The sequence below is a fragment of the Lampetra planeri genome, chromosome 14 (genome assembly GCF_965212315.1).
Source record: "Lampetra planeri chromosome 14, kcLamPlan1.2.h2, whole genome shotgun sequence".
Classification (NCBI taxonomy): Eukaryota; Metazoa; Chordata; class Hyperoartia; order Petromyzontiformes; family Petromyzontidae; genus Lampetra; species Lampetra planeri.
Window position 1 is genome coordinate 7,276,950 of NC_136120.1, and position 19,364 is coordinate 7,296,313.

At 45.0% G+C, this 19,364-nt stretch overlaps 1 protein-coding gene across 1 annotated transcript in view; it reads left to right on the top strand.

Moving 5' to 3' along the window:
• The window catches only part of LOC144722258 (uncharacterized), a 79,137-nt gene that overhangs the window by 9,852 nt on the left and 49,921 nt on the right, over positions 1-19,364 (top strand). Inside the window, exons 3-7 of the mRNA XM_078600351.1 lie at positions 3,429-3,527; positions 13,914-14,027; positions 14,852-14,956; positions 15,865-15,963; positions 17,210-17,311. Coding sequence (XP_078456477.1) covers positions 3,429-3,527; positions 13,914-14,027; positions 14,852-14,956; positions 15,865-15,963; positions 17,210-17,311 — 519 coding nt within the window. The remainder of the gene's footprint in view (positions 1-3,428; positions 3,528-13,913; positions 14,028-14,851; positions 14,957-15,864; positions 15,964-17,209; positions 17,312-19,364) is intronic.

The window sequence follows — 19,364 nt, forward strand, 5'->3', positions numbered from 1 at the left end:
CAGCAGTGGATTGACCATGGCTGATGATGATAATTTAAAAAACCTCACTGTTCATAACAAGCATTTTTTCATATTTTGTTGCGTTTAAACTTTAACATATGGAACAACGTTTCTTAAGTCTCTAAAGATTTAAACATTAGGAAATCATGAATCATGAATGAGTCATTTCAAAACTAACGTTTGTTGTGGGGTTGTTTGATAATACTTTACCTTTTTGTAGGGACTGACTCAGAGACACTAAAAGTAGGAGGCACTCTGTTTATTAACACGACCTGACAGTAACATTTAGTAACTACGGCTCCCAGTCAGAACAGCTGGTAGACTGCCTGACTGACGACGCCGAAACGATGAAGACTCCGGCAGCAGCACGACGGGAATCCCCCCACTCCACACGACAGCCCCGAGGTCCCCTCCCGGGGCCCCTTTTATACTGTCACCGTGGCCTGGCTCCGCCCCTGGCCACGCCCCCCTTCTGGAACCTACCAGCGGGTTCTCAATGTGCCCCTTCCGTAACCTTTCCCCAAGATCCTTCCCTGATATATCACGTGACCTGCTGTCAGCCAGGGCTGCTGTAAGCTGCAGATCCCCTTCCCTGCCAGCAGCCAGCGCTATGCTGCTACATGACCGATTCTATGTCACTACATATTCTTAGGTTTTTTCGGTAAAGTCACGTAGGTAAAACATTAATTGTAATGTTTTACCTACGTGACTTTACCGAAAAAACCTAAGAATATGAATCCTTGCAGTCACGAAAGCGTCAAATCTAGAATTATGTCACTACATTTGTGCAGGCTGGTGTGGATACCTAAATTATGATTTTAGTGCAGTTCTGCTGGAAGTAGTGGTGGTGGTGAATGTGGTAGTGTGCCTGCTAGTGTGGTGGTGATTGTGGTGGTATGGTTGCTGGTGATTGAGGTGGTTTTTGTTGGTGGTTAGCACGGTTGGCTACGTACGGTGCGAAAGAAGTTCAACATATATCTATGGTTGTGGTTGTTGGTGATGGAATGTTTGTAGTGGCAGTGGCGTCGTCGTAGTTATGGGTGGTAGTGTTGGTGGGTTTAAAGAAATACACTTCAAAGAGGGTCACAGTCAATTGGCTGGTTCGGTGTGCTGGGTGTAGGTACACCCATATCTGGGCGAACATGGAAAAGTAGGACAAATACTCTCTAGATTCTAGAGAGGCTCTTCCTCTATCGGAGGCCTTCCCATCTGCAGTGGCATGAAATGCATTTCTTTAGAACCGCCGTTTGTGTTTAGTTTGTTGTCCTTCCCCCGCACCTCCGATTAGCATGGTTGTCTATGTACGGTGCGAAAGAAGTTCACCATACATATATACACACGAGCAATAGCAGGGCTGCACCCTTACCGTTTACCTTCATGTGTCGAGTGCAAAGATGGTAAATGTCAAAAGGAGGTTTTTTTTGTTGTTGCAAAGGCAATCGAGATGAAGAGAGGCACTCTCTCGTCTTGGGCGCGGCGTTTACGCGTCAAATGGAGGGTTGCCGAGGGCCCGCGTGAAGCCGCCACTTGTGCGCAATAAATAAGCCGTGCGTGCCTCAGCATCCCGAGCCTCGAGTGTAGCCCACCTCAGCGCAAAGAGAGAGGGGCCCACTTCACGGCTTGCTCCGGTGACGTGGGCAAAAATTGTTTTCATTTTATTCAGCCCCCTCCTCCCCCTCTCTCTCTCGAACATCTTTTAGACGAAGCAAACACAGTAACAGTGTACGATTTAATCCCCAAACCCGCAATAATCTTGGATTAGAAGGACACAGAACTCGCGTTGGTGTTATTGTTCGCGCAGTGGACTTAGCGATCCGGACGTCACCGGTTCGATGGCGTCTCCCAGTGTGCGGCATTTGAAACGATGGGCCACGCTTTTCTTTTTAAACTCCCCCTCCCCCGCCCAGTTGGTGTCCACCCAGCTATATACATTGAATGGATTCACCACGGTTAGTCGATTGGCAAAAGTCACGTGTGGTCGGGTAAGTTGTGGGTTAATACCTCACCTCTTCCAAGATTGTCTGCGCAGCATGGAAGAGTAGACCGAATACGCTCCTGAGGTCATTCCAATGGAGGCTCTTCCTCCAGCGGTAGCGTGAGAAATAAATTCCAGGGCCTCTTCCTACGAGATAGATATTCGTGGTTGTGCTGTAGAACTCTCCAAATGAAAATGCATTCTTGACAACATAAGTTATGGACAAATGTATTGAGTTTATTTTTTTAACACACACTGAGAGATCAAAAATTAAACACCAACATTGCCATATGGTTAGAGTGCCTGACCCACAATTGGAAAGATACAAGTTGAGATCCTCGGCACAATACCTTTGAGGTGAGAAAAATGGGCATCAGTTTGTGGGAAATCATCGGCGTTTTTTTTCCAATGGAGATCTATATTTCCTTCCATGGGCATGTGTAGTTGCCACCCACACGTTCAGGACCACTTGCACAAACTACCACTCCTCCATTCCTCATTCCACGCAGAAACACTCTGGCACAACTTCATGTTTGTGTTTGGTCTGCAGATTCACTGGATAAATAATATTACACCTTATATGAACACAACTCAGTATATAACATCGCCGAGGCCACTGAAATATAAACTACAGTAAAACCTTGGATTGCGAGCATAATTCGTTCCGGAAACGTGCTTGTAATCCAAAGCACTCGTATATCAGTTGTGATCACGTGACGCTCGGCAGACAAAGCGTATTGCAAGACCTCGCTCGTTTATCAAATTAATATTTATTTAAAAATTTTGCTCGTCTTGAAAACACTCGCAGACCAAGTTACTCGCAATCCAAGGTTTTACTGTAACAGCTAATTTGGCCCTTCCTGCTGAAAGATATACAATCTTAATCTTTATCCCGTGGGAGATGGTCTGGGACTACTAACGTCTTTGTCAGCAGGTGCTCTTAGGCAGCACAGCTGAGATCCTGGGTTTGAACCAGGGCAGCCACTCGTGACCACATTCGCTTCTCAAATGCGGTGAGATTGATGGTCTCAGCCCAGCCACTAATAAGCGCACAAACAAAACCATCACGTGCAGTGTTTCTCGTCAACTTTGCTCAACGCTGAGCTCTGACGTTCATAAACGCAGGTATATCTCACGCTAATTGATGTTGGGCATGAAGGAGTGGTATCTAATGCTGGGCAGGCGAGGTTTTTGGACGTGAGTTCAGCAATAGTTGCGTCACATCATCTTCCTGCAGGGCCACTCCCCGACATGGCGCGCTGTTGTTTTTCTTCGAGAGATAAAATTCGAACAAATGTTTTTTTGTTTTGTTGTTGCCTCAAGGCACGCATCTGTGAGCTGCACATTGGTGAACAGATACATATATTCGGCGTGCGCGTGTGTGTCCTAACGAATGAGTAATTTCACAATGATCAAGCGATGTAATGTGACACTCGTGTTTGTGTTTCTTTAGGACGGCCGCACGGCCCTTCATATTGCCGCTTTTCACTCCAAGGAAGAATTGGTGAAACTTCTTCTCACGAGAAAAGCTGACCCAAACATTCCCGGAGGGGTGAGAATATTTCTATTTAAATTATAATCACGTTTTCCCTCACGACCTCAATGTTTTCCTTTCGCAGTCGCACACAAACTCATTATGCAGCCGTCGAGGGGCATTGTTGGTGAGAACGCAGATAACCAGAGCGCCGTTTTGTCTCCACGTATCAACAAAAACATACTTTGATTTGCAGACCAATATTATTTGTTTTAGCATATGAAAACAAATAAACTCTCGATTCGTTTGGACCTTCTGGGCCTCATTAGCAGTTGGGTTTGAATTAACAAAACCAATGAAATGGGTCCAGAGTTTGCTTACTTAAACGCATGTTGTGGGATAACATTGGTCTGGAAAAGCAAGATGCTGACGGGTCATCGTTGATTAGTTTATTTATGTATGTGTGGAAACAAAACGGAGGTCACTGATGCTGTCAAACCCATGATTGGCTCACGAGTGATGACACCACATTTACCCCCTCCATTGAAGACCGAAACAGGAGGAGGGTTTCTCCACAATTCTGGCTGTCGCCTGATGATGTTGGTTGTAATTACCGGCGAAACATCATACTAAAATTGTAAATGTTGTGGGTTTAATGTCCAACACACCGGTGCGCTGATCTAGTAACTAATTGGCATGTTTTATTTACGCGACAAACCTTACTAGTTGGCTGTGTCGGGTGGTGGAAGATTTAACAACACATTTATATTGACGCGATCTAACCCAACAAAAAAAACTCTATTATGGACAATATTGGTCGCCAAAGCCTAAGTGTTAAAAAAAAAACAGTGCGGTTGGTAGGCCCACCGTATAGTATTAATTCCTGGCAATTTCCACATCAGATCAGCTCTTAATTGATAAATAAATTATTCATCGGAGAGACAGAGAGGTACATTACATTGAACAATTTAATTGCACACTGGACACTTTCCCCACACAGCCAATTGGTGCACCTACTAATCTGTAATGAGGGAGTCACAATAAATTAGATTATGGAAGCATAAAGTACACACTGTATGTGTATGTCCAGTATTGCTTGTGAAGAGCAACTAGAACAGATGTTCTGGAACATGATAAATGTATAGTATGTATGTATTTGAAATGCTTTCATTATAGAAGTCAAGTAATGCACTTTGATGCTGATATACAGACAGTGATACTGCTAATACTGTGTATTTACTGCATTTCCAATCCTTGCTCAGAAGCTCAGCTGGCAGCTGAAGGTATTCTGAGGGCAGCCTCACCACTCACGAGATCACAACAGAAAGATGGAGACAGAAACAGAGAGACAAAGACTCGGAGAGACAGATGTACAATAGAAATGCAGAGACAAAGAGAATGAAAGAGCAACAGAGAGACAGAAGAGAGAGAGAGAGGAAGGCGGAGACACACAGACGCAGTAAACATGGAAGGTTACTTGGGAGAGACAGGGAGACAGAAACAAAGAGACAGTGGGGGGGGGGGGGAGAAAGAGACAAAGTCAGAAAGGGAAAGAATGACAGGGAATTGGGGAGACAGGGGGAGACAAGCAGAGGGAGACAGACGGAGATAGAGCAATACATGTGCCAGTTTATTGAAATAGATATTTCATTCCTACTCAGCTTCCAATTCAGATTTGCAGAAGACCTGGATAAGGTGTTTTGGCCAAATATTACAAAGTGCTTCGTCGTGCACGACCAAGCTTCGGTGCCTAATCATATTACCATCACCTCACTTTTTCGAGTTTAAACAATTGTTATTTTTTTCCTTTGCTATCTATCTCCAGCCCAATTTAAGGCCACGCAGGCTGTTTATTACACGCCCATGATGTGTAGCAGTGGAGCTAACGTGAATGGGCCATGCAAAGGACGTGGAAGCCCTTCGTCAGGAAGCGGCGGGGGTGGTTAGATGGGGCAGCGCAGCAAGTAGGTGGCTGGCTTAACGGTGCCACTTTCTTCGAGTGTTATTCACTCGCGTTTTCGGGTTTTCTCTGGGTAATGCAAGCCTCGACTTACCCCCCCCTCCCATTCGAATTGCTCGATAACAAAATTGACCATACATCCCAATAATTAAATGTGCTTCTAATCATAATTTAGTCTTGACTTAAAGCTTTCGTGACTGCAGGAATTCATACTCTTTGGGTCTTTCGGTGAAGTCACGTAGGTAGAAAAAGAATAATATAAAATCACGACGTTTCGATCGCAACACAAGCAGTCGTCTTCAATTTTTCAATTCAGACGCTGTCGCCTCGACAGACCTGGTTTTCACCTGAGGACGGCTGCTTGTGTTGTGGCCGAAACGTCGTGAGAATTGTTTTATTATGTTTTATTTTTTATTATTTTATTAATTCCCTTCTACGTGACTTTACCGAAATAACCAAGAAGACAGTCGTCTTCAGGTGAAAAGGTACAGCAGGCGGACTGCTGAGGCAGGAAAACATGAATTGTACCCATCTCAAACGAATATAACCTTTGGCTGCAGTAGCTCTCTCGCTGCATTTCTTCATGCCTCAGCAGTCCACCTGTTGTATTTTTTCACCTGAAGACGATTGCTTGTGTTGCGATCGAAACGTCGTGATTTTATTTTATTATTTGTCTATCTACGTGACATTACCGAAAGACCCAAAGAGCATGATTTAGTCGTTCTCTGGTCAATCTTTGTACGGACATTTGTTTCGTGAATGCATATTAATACGTGCACATCCCACACCGCTTATTTTATCAACGGACATTTTATTTGTGCAAGACTGTATACGTCTACAAGAGATTCACTGACTTTTTCCCCCCACCACTTAAACCTCACTACGTTTTACCATTCAGTGTCTTCACTCAATGACATCGTCATGTTTTTAAGCGTTTTCTTACTTACCATGATCAAATCGAATGCGACTTTAAAACGTTTTATTTTTTTAGATGTGTGCGTATATTACGACACATCGCCTCGGTACCCACCCCTACCTCCCAGTGCGAATCTTATTATTATTATAATAATAACCGTGTCTGCGTGAAATGTAGCACCGTGCTGCAGATTTCCACCGTCGTTCATTACATTAGTGGTGAATAATACAACTATTCATCTGCTGCTGAGGAAGCATCCAAAGCATTTCAGAAATCCAGCCCGTGTTCAATGAGCGTGCGAGCTCCTATCGATTTACGCCGCTGTCTTACGACGCTGTGAGTCAAGTGGCTCGCAATACACCACCGCTTTGCTGCAATGTGCATGTCGAGCGGTCGTACATGCGGCCGGAGAAACGTCTTTGGAGAGACCTTGACAGAGTGGAAACCGCGAGTGTGCACGGGTCCGTCACAGCGAAGTGGAAGCCTCTCTCCCCTCTCCTCTCTCTCCCCTCTCTCTCTCTCCGGCTTGTCCTGCCGTGACACCGGCACGGCGGGCATCTCGCCGCGCTGCGTTCCAAAGGGCGTTTATTTTGATGATGGTGATGATACGTTTATTATGGTGATGGTGGTGATGATGGTGATGATACGTTTATTATGGTGATGATACGTTTATTTTGGTGATGGTGATGATACGTTTATTATGGTGATGGTGACGATACGTTTATTTTGGTCATGGTGATGATACGTTAATTTTGGTGATGATGATACGTTTATTTTGGTGGTGATGATGATACGTTTAGTTTGGTGATGATGATACGTTTATTTTGGTGATGGTGATGATACGTATATAATGGTGATGATGGTGATGATACGTTTATTTTGGTGATGATACGTTTGTTATGGTGGTGATGATGGTGATGATGATACGTGTATTTTGGTGATGTTGATGGTGATAATACGCACCTCGTGAATTCGCAGCTGTGATTATATTCAAATCAATAGCGCCAGCGGTTGGGGAGAATTTCTGCTGCTCGCGCTGCGGGCTCGCGATGGAAACTAAACGCATCCGTCAACAACACGGCCCTGAAAGGAAACAGAGTATCTGATAGGCGACGTTTCGGGCAAAAGCCGTTGTCTATTGTTGAAGGAACACTTTTTCATAACAGAGAGAGAGAGCATCTACGTGTTGTGAAGCGAGAGCATCTCTCTACCAATGGCCCAAAACGTCGCCTGTTAAATGTTATGACGAATATCATTGTTTTCCATTTGGGGCAGTGTCGTTGATGAGTGTGGCTTGTGGCACTATTGTCAATGCGGTATCACAACAACGGTTTACTCCAACGATGACGATAAATCGATAAAAAATAGAGCGTTAGAATCTACTTGTTTATGTAAGTGGTAGTGGCCAATCTCCTTTGACGGCGCTTAACCATCTTTAGCAACAATAATAATAATAATGCAATGTAATATTCCTGCTTGGAATTACGCTGACAGAGAGGGAAAAGGACGCGTGGATTGCGTGACTTATGCGAGTTAAAGGCCCCACACGGAATGTTGAGAGAAGCGAGTGGGCTTTGGTAGTACACGTCGCTAGAAGGGACGACTTTGGATGGTCGAGGCGAAGGGGCGCCACTGTGTACCGTGCAGGAAGTCGTGTGTTTGATCCCGACCTTGACGCCTGCTGTATATTTGGAGTTTGCTTGTTCTCCCAGTGGTCGCGTGGATTTTGCCCCAAGTCCACCGATTTGTCCCTCGACATTTAGAAACGCGCGTTGAGAGTGTTTGGCTGCTATGAATGTCCACGTGATAAGCCACTTGATTGAGCGATCATTTGTGGCCAGGTCGCTTCTGCAAAAGAGCTGTCTTGCCCAGTGGGTCGTACCTGCTAAATTAAAACGTTTCGTAACTAGTTTAGTTTAATTATGGAGTTGTAGCCAAAGCGCACGTCCACTCTGTAGATGGAGCGATAACATTGCATTATGTCCAAAAGCCGGATGGATTGTTGCATCTCAGAACTGTGACAGATGGTCACAGCGTTGGGGGAGGCCTTAATACAACAGTGGACGATGGATGACGTGTCAGGTGTTTGACGAAAAATATTTGATCGAATATTCAAATAATTTCACATCTTCCTGAGCTGCACAACCTGTGAATGCAATTGTCTCCATCCTGTCGCATGATTTTAATAGGTGTTATATTGAGATGTATGCTCTCTTAGTGAGAGAGAGTGGAATATCATTAGGATAGAAAAAAAAACGTGAAAAAGGTCCAATTGTGAGAAAATCACTCTAACTCCAGAGATGCAAGATTGAATTAACCAATTTTCACGTGCTATTATCGTATCAACAGTTAATCTATTATATTGGATGCAGCCCTTTTGAGTTCATTTAATGACACTTCATTTAACCAAATTAAGAGAAAACAGTTGAAACTCATTATGTTGTTTTGTAAGAACAAATGGGAAACTATATACGCTACTTAGGGGCAGTTAATATATCTTTCAATCACAATTTGGTTTCCTGTAATTTGTACGTTTGAGATGTTTGGCGAGGTATCTTCCTTGGAACTAACACAGGGTCGTGACCGTTGGCTTTGTTGAGAAGCACCTCACTGAGTCTCAAGACTCTTGCGGGAGAGTCCTGCACGAACACATTTGGCCATTTCCCTCACGAATAATTTGCATTTGGACGGAACCAAACGGCTCAGAGAAAGTGCATCCAGGGGCTGGGGGATACCACTCGACAAACAATGGAGATCTTCAACAACCTACTTGCTGTTACTGTGGTATACTGTCCACCCTCTTGTCTACCTGCAGTTTGTCTCAACGCGTGATGAAATCTGCTTCATCCACCAATTATGCCTGTAAAGTGCCTGGATTATTAATGTTGCTAAACAACAGCCACATGAAACTCCAACCAAAACTATCACGTTGCCATACATAGCAGGTGTGACCAAAAAGATCTCCAAAAATCTAAACAAACATAAGATCCAAGTCCGATTTAGTACAGTGCATAAAATCCGTGATTTGATTCCATCTGTGAAGGATGTCGTTCCTGACTTACAGTAGCCTGGAGTCTACAAATTGAGTTGCATTTGTGGTGATTGCTACATTGGAGAAACGAAACGTCATGTTTCTGATCGTGTCCGCGAGCACAAGTCAGATCTGAAACACGGCAGAACTGATTCTTCGGCCGTTGCCGATCATTGCTACAACTCGGTGGGCTCTCATGAAATTGTATTTTCCGAGACCAAGGTTCTCTGCAAACCTCCTGGCTACCATCAAAGGTTTGTACACGAAGCCATACAAATATTCAAACACAGACATAATTTCAACCGTGATGACGGTTACAAACTGAGTAATCATTGGAAAGATGTGATTAACCATGCAAAAAAGATTTGACTACACTTATTTGCCAATCTTATTTGACAGACAACTATTACAGTTTTACCATGTTAAGTGGTGGTATCCCTGCCACAGGTTGAGTCACAAACCGCACCTCTCCACAACAAAGGCTCAGCCTTTGTTATGCAGTCTATTCTTAGTCTTAAGCCTCACCTTACCATATTAATAATAAGTATGCGCCCCTTGCACCACGATCTTCTCCAACCATTATATAAACGGAGTGGTAGCTACTGCAATCTCTCATTTACTTGATACAGCTGTCGTGGCTGTGACGGTACCACCTGAAGACGGAAGCTTGTGTTGCCTCCGAAACGTCATGATTTTTTATTTTTATTTTTTATTTTATTTTACTTTCTAATGTTTTTTTACCTACGTGACTTTACCGAAAAAACCTTAGAATATTTGCTAAACATTTGTTGTCATCTAAAATACTGCAGTGAAACGTCTCTTATCCGTAGCGATGTGGGCGGTAGGGGGGGAGTGGTATTAATGGGTCATAGTATTTGCGTATATCCTTGTAAATTAATCCTGTTTTCTGCACGATTGTCTGTGGTATAAGATGTGGATAAAACAATGTGGGGAGCGGTTAGCGCGCTGCGCTACGAACCTGGAGACACGAGTTCAATTCCCGCTCGCGGCTGACATCCGTGATGTTTATTTAAATTGGTCCTGGGCCTCCCTCCCCGAGGTCGACTCAGTCTCAATTCAGTACCTTGTGCAATGTGTAAACATTGTCACTGGGGAGACAAAGGCGGCCGGGCGTGGGGCTACCCACTCACTCCCTAGTGTGTCGTGCCGGCCTTTTTAGGTGCTCACTAACAGCACTTGGCCCAACAGTCTGTGAAGGCTATGAGGGGGACCTTTGTCATTGAATAATAGGATGGATGTTCCATGAGCTCCGGGCCAATCCTCTTATCCGTGTCAAGCTGCGGGAATAAAAACACATTCCTGCGGAGGGAGCTGGTAGGAACATTGGGTTGCTCGGTCAATGGCCAGGGTCAACGGCGGCGTGGTGTATTCCGCAAATATGGCCGACTGTGAGGGCGGGACAAGCCGGCGTGAGTAGGTTAAACGTTGAGTTTTATAAGGGCACCACGGGGTGACCAGCCCCTCCCCACCCAGCTCCACCCCTCCCGCCCCCCACCCTCTCCACCCAGCCCCACCCCTCTCATTTTTGGATGCACGACAGACGGACGGACACAATAATCCCCTGTGGGCTGGTGGAACCAGGTGGTTCCTACCAGTAATAGGGCCATATAAAGGAGGATAGTCGCCGTACAGTTATACCTCAATGCAATAAACAAGACCCTGTGTTAACTGACCCACTAATGTTCATGGCTTTGCACACTTTCACTTTGGTCCATTTTAGTTTTGTTCCATCACACTCTTTTAATCTACAATGAGTGTGCGGTCTCCACGGCAACCGCAAAGGATAAAAAAGATTGCGGTCACGTGACCCTCGGAGTGAGTTTCATGCATCCTCCATCCAGCCTCTCTCCACGTCGTTCGCTGGCGCAAACGAATCTCCCATTGTGATCGCGTGTGCGTGGGTGTCTTCAGTGTGTGCATGTGTAAGGTTCGTAATGCGATGCTGCATAGCACACGCGTGCATACCTGCTACCGACGTCCATGATACAACAAACTTAAAACAAAAAAGTAGTTGGAAAGGAATGATATTTCAATGTAGATGACCTAAAAGTGATCAGCTCCAGTCGCTTCCTAATATCGGAAGGAAGAGCGCGTGCTTAACTCTTAACACGCATGATGCGTGCATAGCAAGTTCAAGTTTATTTATTAGGAATAGTCATGTGAGTCATTCGGCTCTTGAATCGGGTGCAACAGCAACACACAAAAACATGAACAAGAAAGTATCTTAAAGTGAATATGTGACTAAGTGCAAACAGAAAATCCAAGAAAAGACAGCAAAATATTGCAGAAAAAACACCGTACACCAACGCTGTGCAAAAATCCCAGTGGGATGCAAGTCAAACAACAACAATCACAAGACAACTTAGATTAAGGCCATCAGTCTTACTCCGTACTACAACAAACAAACATGGCCAAACCAGTAAACTTTTCGAAATCACCAAAATAAAGCAATGAAACAGTGATCATAACACAAACCAGCGCCACGTGTACGTGGATAGGGACTACACAACGCAGACCGCCCAACATTACTTTGAAGGCCGATTAGGAATACAAACCATGGGTAAGACAAGTTTGACTTGGTGGACAGAAACGCGCCCTATGAAGTGCGAGACTTAACGCCGGTGAGTTATGCCGGTTACGTTTCGCGCGCGTATCACTCAGCCGATGTTGCCGAAATATTTCATGTTATACAGCGCCTCGAATAAGGCGCTGAACAAAATAATTAACTGTTTGTACAGCAGAAGAGTGTGAAGAGATGAGTTGATGAGAAGGATGGCAGCGCATGGCTATAGATGACGACGCGTGAAATAAACGGTGATGAAAGTGACGATAATGATTAGTTAAAGTGACAGTGAGTAGTTAAAGTGATAGTGAGTTGTTAAAGTGACAGTGAGTGGTTAAAGTGACAATGAGTGGTTAAAGTGACAATGAGTGGTTAAAGTGACAATGAGTGGTTAAAGTGACAGTGAGTGGTTAAAGTGACAGTGAGTGGTTAAAGTGACAGTGAGTGGTTAAAGTGACAATGAGTGGTTAAAGTGACAGTGAGTGGTTAAAGTGACAGTGAGTGGTTAAAGTGACAATGAGTGGTTAAAGTGACAGTGAGTGGTTAAAGTGACAGTGAGTGGTTAAAGTGACAGTGAGTGGTTAAAGTGACAATGAGTCGTTAAAGTGACAGTGAGCGATTAAAGTGACAGTGAGTGGTTAAAGTGACAGTGAGTGGTTAAAGTGACAGTGAGCGATTAAAGTGACAATGAGTGGTTAAAGTGACAGTGAGTGGTTAAAGTGACAGTGAGTGGTTAAAGTGACAGTGAGTGGTTAAATTGACAGTGAGTGGTTAAAGTGACAGTGAGTGGTTAAAGTGACAGTGAGTGGTTAAAGTGACAGTGAGTTGTTAAAGTGACAGTGAGTGGTTAAAGTGACAGTGAGTGGTTAAAGTGACAGTGAGTGGTTAAAGTGACAATGAGTGGTTAAAGTGACAGTGAGTGGTTAAAGTGACAGTGAGTGGTTAAAGTGACAATGAGTGGTTAAAGTGACAGTGAGTGGTTAAAGTGACAATGAGTGGTTAAAGTGACAGTGAGTGGTTAAAGTGACAATGAGTGGTTAAAGTGACAGTGAGTGGTTAAAGTGACAATGCGCGGAGTTTCTGTATACCCCCCCCCCCCCCGAATCATATGTCGCGGTTTGTGCTCTGTACTGGGGCTCCTACTGAAAAATAATGAAAACGGAACAAAAATTCCTGAATTCATTTGAAAAGAGAATTCACTCGTGCATTAATGTTAATGGGAGTCAGTTTGAGCATTTGTAAAAATAAATTAAATTACCCTGTGTGATTCATTAAAGTAAATATAATAACCCTATGTACCCTGACTTTTGGGCCACCATGTGTATTTAAAAACTAGTCATCAGAATTGTTTTTATATGAATTTCTCACCAGGCCCCATGTTGTTGAGTGTAGCCTCCGACTCAAATGACCAACTCTGTCTCTCTGACCTCAATCTGGAAACATTAACAGTTATATTTGTTTGTTTCTTTCAGGATCGCAGTGTTATTGACAGATGTTGAATTTTAATTGTATGCACAATATGTACTGTATAGATGTTTCCCCTGCTTATATGATTCAGCATATTTAAATACGTTTGCTCATAAAGTATAATTCGGTGAAATCTCTAATCATAATTTGGTGGTGCTCATTGCAATGGGTGGCTACATGCCAGTGATGAAATTCCATTTTTCTCTTGTCGGTTGAATACTTACATACGTATAATAAATTCAGCCTATATAGTGACGTAATAATACAGTAATAATATCAACAATATTACATCTATAAAGGCTTAAGAATAAAAAAACATGAGATTCTTGAAATCTACTCTAAAGTAAACTCGGGGGGTGGGCGTGAGGGTTGGAGCGGGGGGGAGGAAACAGACTCCGGTAACGGTGCCTACTAAATGCATAATGTGTTATATTATGATTCTGATGGTGATAGGCATGTGCTCATGAATGTGGCCTCTTCTCTGCGTGCTTCTTCTACTGCCTCAGCCGAAGGAGCAGCTGCCACTGCACGTAGCAGCCGCACGTCCGACCGGTGCCTTGAGCACGGTGCTGCTTCTGCTGAAAGCGTCCGGCAAGGATGCCCGCTTCGTTCCAGACAAGGTACAAAGAAACTTAACACAGCGTGTAGATGTCATCATCGTCATCATAATTCTCAGCCAGGATAAATTCACTGCTGGATGAAGGCATCCTCAAACTGCTGCCATCTCTCACGATCCTGCAATGAAATAGTGCACCTTGCACCTACACACGAGATTATTTCATCACTCCATCTCCTCCTCGGAGGTTGTCCTCTCAGATGAGTTGCGTTCCATCACTTCATGGCGGTATTGGGGAGCAGTAGTGCTATGATTCGTGCACTGCGCTATGAACCCAGCACCCCGAAGTTGATTCCCGCTCATAACTGATGTCATTGGGCCTCTCGTAAGTGGAGAGACAAAGGTGACCGGGCGTGGTGTTGGCTACCGACCTCCTCGTGTGCCTTGCCGGTCTTCATAGGTGCTGTGTACAAAGCGTCTGCTTCTAAACTAAACCGACACCAATTATTTTACCAGGTAAGGCCCACTGAGCTATATAGCTCTTTTCAGAAGCCACCTGGCCACAAATGAAAGCTCAATGAAGTAGTTTATCAAATGTAAATGTTGCAGCCAAATACTCCGAATGCATGTTGCTAAATATAGAGGCAAAAACCTGAGGACCCGGAAAAAAAAACCCACTCGACGACGGGAAGTGAGACCCGCACACTCCAAATATACAACACGCGTCAGGGTCGAGATCAAACCCAATGACCTCCTGCACACCAGGCAAGGTAGTTAACATCTCACCACATCGGTGCTTTGATTCCTAGCTCGGCGCGTATGGATACGGCGGCAACGACGGCAGACGGCACGCTCGTCACGAGGCACCCCATGTGTGTGTTTCCGCAGGAAGGCTCGATCGCGCTGTTTCCCGCGATCGAGGCCGGCAACGTGGCCGTGTGCAGGGAGCTCCTCTCGACGGGGGCCGAGCAGCAGCTCCACGCTCACAGGACGGTAATTGCCGCCCCCGCACCCCTGAAGAACGGAGGCGCCACGATGGCCTGGTATCCTGGTATACAGGAAGTCGTGGGTTCGATCTCGACCCTGATGATGCATGTTTATTTTTGGAGTTTGAGTATTCTCCCCGTGGTCGCGTGGATTTTTCTTCGGGTCCTCCGGTTTTTCCTGCAACGTTTAGAATCAACATGCGTTTCGATTATTTGGCTGCAATACATTTCCACATGATAAGGCACTTCGTTGGGTTATCGTTTGTGGCCAGGTCGCTTCTAAAAAAGAGCTAAAGATCCTTATAGCAGTACCCCGGGGTACCAAATAATACAAAATGGCCGAGGCAATTAAATATTGTATTTCTGGGACACTTTTTCCCAGGGGTGTACTTCACTCCGCGACTAGAGTACCAATCAATCCGACATCAGTGCTATTCCACGATGTCGAAACGCCAAACATCAGCATAAAAAAATCTGTTATCGAAAATTTCAACTTTGAATAGTGCATCGTGTACAGCTCGTCGAGACGAGTCGATTGCCGTATCGCCGACTCATCAACAGACAAAAAATGGCTGCATCACGGGCATTATAGCGAGAGCCAGGGCACTATGGTACCCCGGGCTCCCGCCATAAGGTTCATATAGCTCAGTGGGCCTTACCTGGTAAAATTAAAAACATGTTTTAAAGTATTTTTTATATACAAAATGTAATTCACCACAGTTAACATGGGCAGGTCGTCTATGGTGGCCTGCTGATAAATTTGCAGGGTTGCACCTTTACCGTTAAATATTTGTTTGTTTCTTTCGTTTCTCTGTCCGCTTGTCCTGGTGAGGGCCGCGGCTTATATATATTCGTGTGTCGAGGTATTGTTAAGTATTTACATCAGTGCTTGTATCTTCTTTTCTTTGTTGGCAGGACAATGGGGACACTGCTTTGCATTTGGCTTCCAAGAAAAAGGATCTGGAACTGGCAAGACTCCTCATAGAATCTGGAGCCAACATAGATGTTCAGAATGTAGGTCATTGGCACATAATTTATATTACATAATGGTTAGGGTTTCCTCCCCAACTCACAGTTATGATACACAGCAATATATATTTAAAAAAATATTCAAACAAAGATAAGAACAGCCCCATGGTCAAATGATTGTGAACCAGGTGTGGAAATATTAATTATTGTGGCTGGAACGAGTCTCTACATCGAGCGATGGGCCTTCTTCATAAGACATCAGACAGCCACAGTCATGAGCTGCTGCTTGACACATTTGAGGACATATGCCCCTCCATGTGCTAAAATCTTGTCGACTAAAGATGTGCAAAAGTGCGCGCTCTTGTTAAGATGCCGTCGTCATTGTCATCAGCCATGATCGATCCACTGCTGAATGAATGTCTTCCCAATCCGTCACCGTTCCTCACGGTGCCGCGATGCAGCATTCCAAGGAGCATCACCACACGGGCTCATTTCATCACTCCGCCTCTCGGGTGGACGTCCGCTCACTCCACCGTCGATACGCAGTGGCGATCCAATTACAGATACCCCACGCAATTAAAAATGATAAATTATAGGGGAGGCAACACTGCATCGCAAGGCCTCTACAAGTCTCCCACCAATCTCAGTGAATGTATTTCAGCCAGTAATACTCCGCCGAGGCACTGTGTCCATCAGTCAGTATGATTCTCTTATAAGGTTAAATTATGCACGAGCCAAGGTTGTTACAAATCAGCGACGTCTCCGCATATTTATTTCTCGCTTTACTTTCCATGCCATTTCCACAACTACGCGAGTTTTGGAAATAAACACGTTCAATTTTCGGCACGAAAAACATTGGGGTTGTTGCCATGGTGCAGCAGTCAGCACCTGCAATCCAAAGGCCGCCGGTTTGATCTCCCGGAGTGGCAGTTTACACACTGGGAACTTTTCTTAAATTCCCCCACCTCTACTCACTTAGCAGTGTAAATAGGTTCGCCGCAGTTTGTCGACCAGTAGGTCGCTTTTGGTGAGGTAAAGTGTGGGCACTCCTCCCTCTTCCAGCGTGGAAGAGGAAGCCAAAATATCCTGGAGGGGCTCTCCGGAGCTCCCGCTAGTGGAGATTCGTCCATCAGCAGTGGTGCAAGCAAGGCATTGCAGGGCTGCACCTTTACCTTGTAAATATATTCTACTGAGCATATGTGCAAAAAGAGCTTAATGGCTGATCGTATTCTTCCAGTCTAAATAAAAATTCTGATATTCAACCTCGTTTATTGTAACGTGCGGTCTGTAGGGTGAAGGCCAGACTCCTTTGCACATAGCCGCCGGGGAAGGCGATGAGGTCTTGCTCAAGTTCTTCCACCAAGTTAAAGCCAACCCCAACATTGTGGACAAGGTAATCCATCTACACTTCATCGGAGTTTGCCAGCACAAAACATTGGCCCACATAAAACGTATAGTTTGAACTACAACTTTCACCAACTTTGGACAAATGCCATTTTCTAATTTTTTCAATGTGTTTTCTACAAAACTGAGTTATATAGCTCTTTTTCATAAGCGAACTGGCCACAAATGATAGCTCAATGAAGTAGCTTATCATGTTTACATTTATGGCAGCCAAATACTCTAAACACACCTTTCTAAATGTGGAGGTGAAAACTGGAGGACCTGGAGAAAAATCGACGTGACCACAGGGAGAGAGACATACAAAACTCGAAATATACAGGCTTCATGGTCGGGATCAAACCCATGCCCTCCTATATACCAGGCGAGGTAGTTAACATCTCGCTACCGCGGCACCCCACGAACAAAAAATATGGACATTTCAGTCAATATTGTTTTTTGAGGATTGATTAATAACCTCTTGATTATATATGAAAGTAAAAAAAAGCATGTATGTCCATTCTGAAATGCGTGGCACCTGCTGCCGTGGTGTCATGGTCAGCAGACTGGATTTGTGATCCAGAGGTTACAATAAAGTTCCATCTCCCCCGGCGTGACAGTTGAAAGATTGGTGCGAGTTTCTTACACCCCACCGCCTGCCCGCCCAGCAGTGTAATTGGGTGCATCACAGTCAATGCCAGGCCACGTGTGTGGTGGAGACAAGTGTGGGGCACTCACACCTCTTCCAAGACGTCTGGCCAGTGTGGAAGAGTAGGCCAAAGTACTCTCCAAGAGAGGCTCTATAGAACTCCCTCTAGTAGAGGTCCTTCCACCGACAGTGGCGTTGGCAAATTATTTCATGGCTGCATCTTTATCTAACATGCGCATGTTTAAGCTATTGTATAGAGTTTGGCTTATTGCATGCTCATTGCACGGGATATTATTCCACTTCACCGTGTGTTCTCAGTGAGAGCATCCCATTGGTCCACTTAGCCACGAAGAGGCCACTCTGAGGGCCCCCTCTGGGTGACGTTAGTCTAAAATTAGCACAGAATTTCCCAATTGTCGTTCATTAGGTTTAAATTCAAACGCAATAATTCATCGCTTTATCGTCATGCAGTATACAACAGACCTCCCCGCCCCAATTAACACTTATAGATCATTAGGGCGTGTATTGTTAGCGAGCACCTATTTTGCAAGACGCCAAAGGTTACAATACTCACACGCTGTGCTCTCACTGGTTTTGGGCTGAGCCAATCTAGACGAGACTCAGGGCATATTCACATTACAAATTGTTGCCAATATGCACGGTCCAGCGACCTGTATTTCTGTCATTAAATACAAAATGCGTTCAATGTTCTTTACGCGAAGTCAACAAAAGTCAGAGTACCTTTCTCTCTCAAACAAGTGAGCGGCAGGACTAATCCCTGTCCGGTCATGGATTTCACATTCCCTTGGCAAAAGTCTGTAAGGTCAACTACGTTTGGCTCTCGACAAATTGGCACGAATGCTGAAACACCAAAATGGACGATTTGTCGAGTTTATCCTCGGCAATGTTACCACCTCGCGGCTCACGTTCAGTTCAGATAATCGCCGTTGATGTTATCTGTGCGCGGGAATCCAACTCAGGTCTCCAGGTTCGTAGCACGCTGTGTTACCACTCTCCGCTATTTTTCTGCAAAGACAAATCTCGCCCACGTAGCCTTTGACCAGACTGTTGAGGCAAGTGCTGTCAGGCCTGTACGGCGCCCCAGGGTATGGGGTGGCTAACACGACACCTGGCCACCTTTGTCTCCCCACCGCTGATGTTTACACATCGCACCAGATACCCATTTATGGCTGAGTCGACCTAGGGGGAGGCCCAGGACTAGTCAAAATATAGGCCACTGCTTTCGATTATGAGCAGGAATCCAATTCGCCGGGTTCGCGGCGCGATGCGCCAACCACTGCGCGAGCGCTCCCCAACAACAACAACGACATCACGACGGCGCTTGTGCCAGGCTAGGTGCACGTCGAGGCCACGTGAAGTGTCGAACGCCCGCCGGCATGGAGGTCACGGGTCGGCT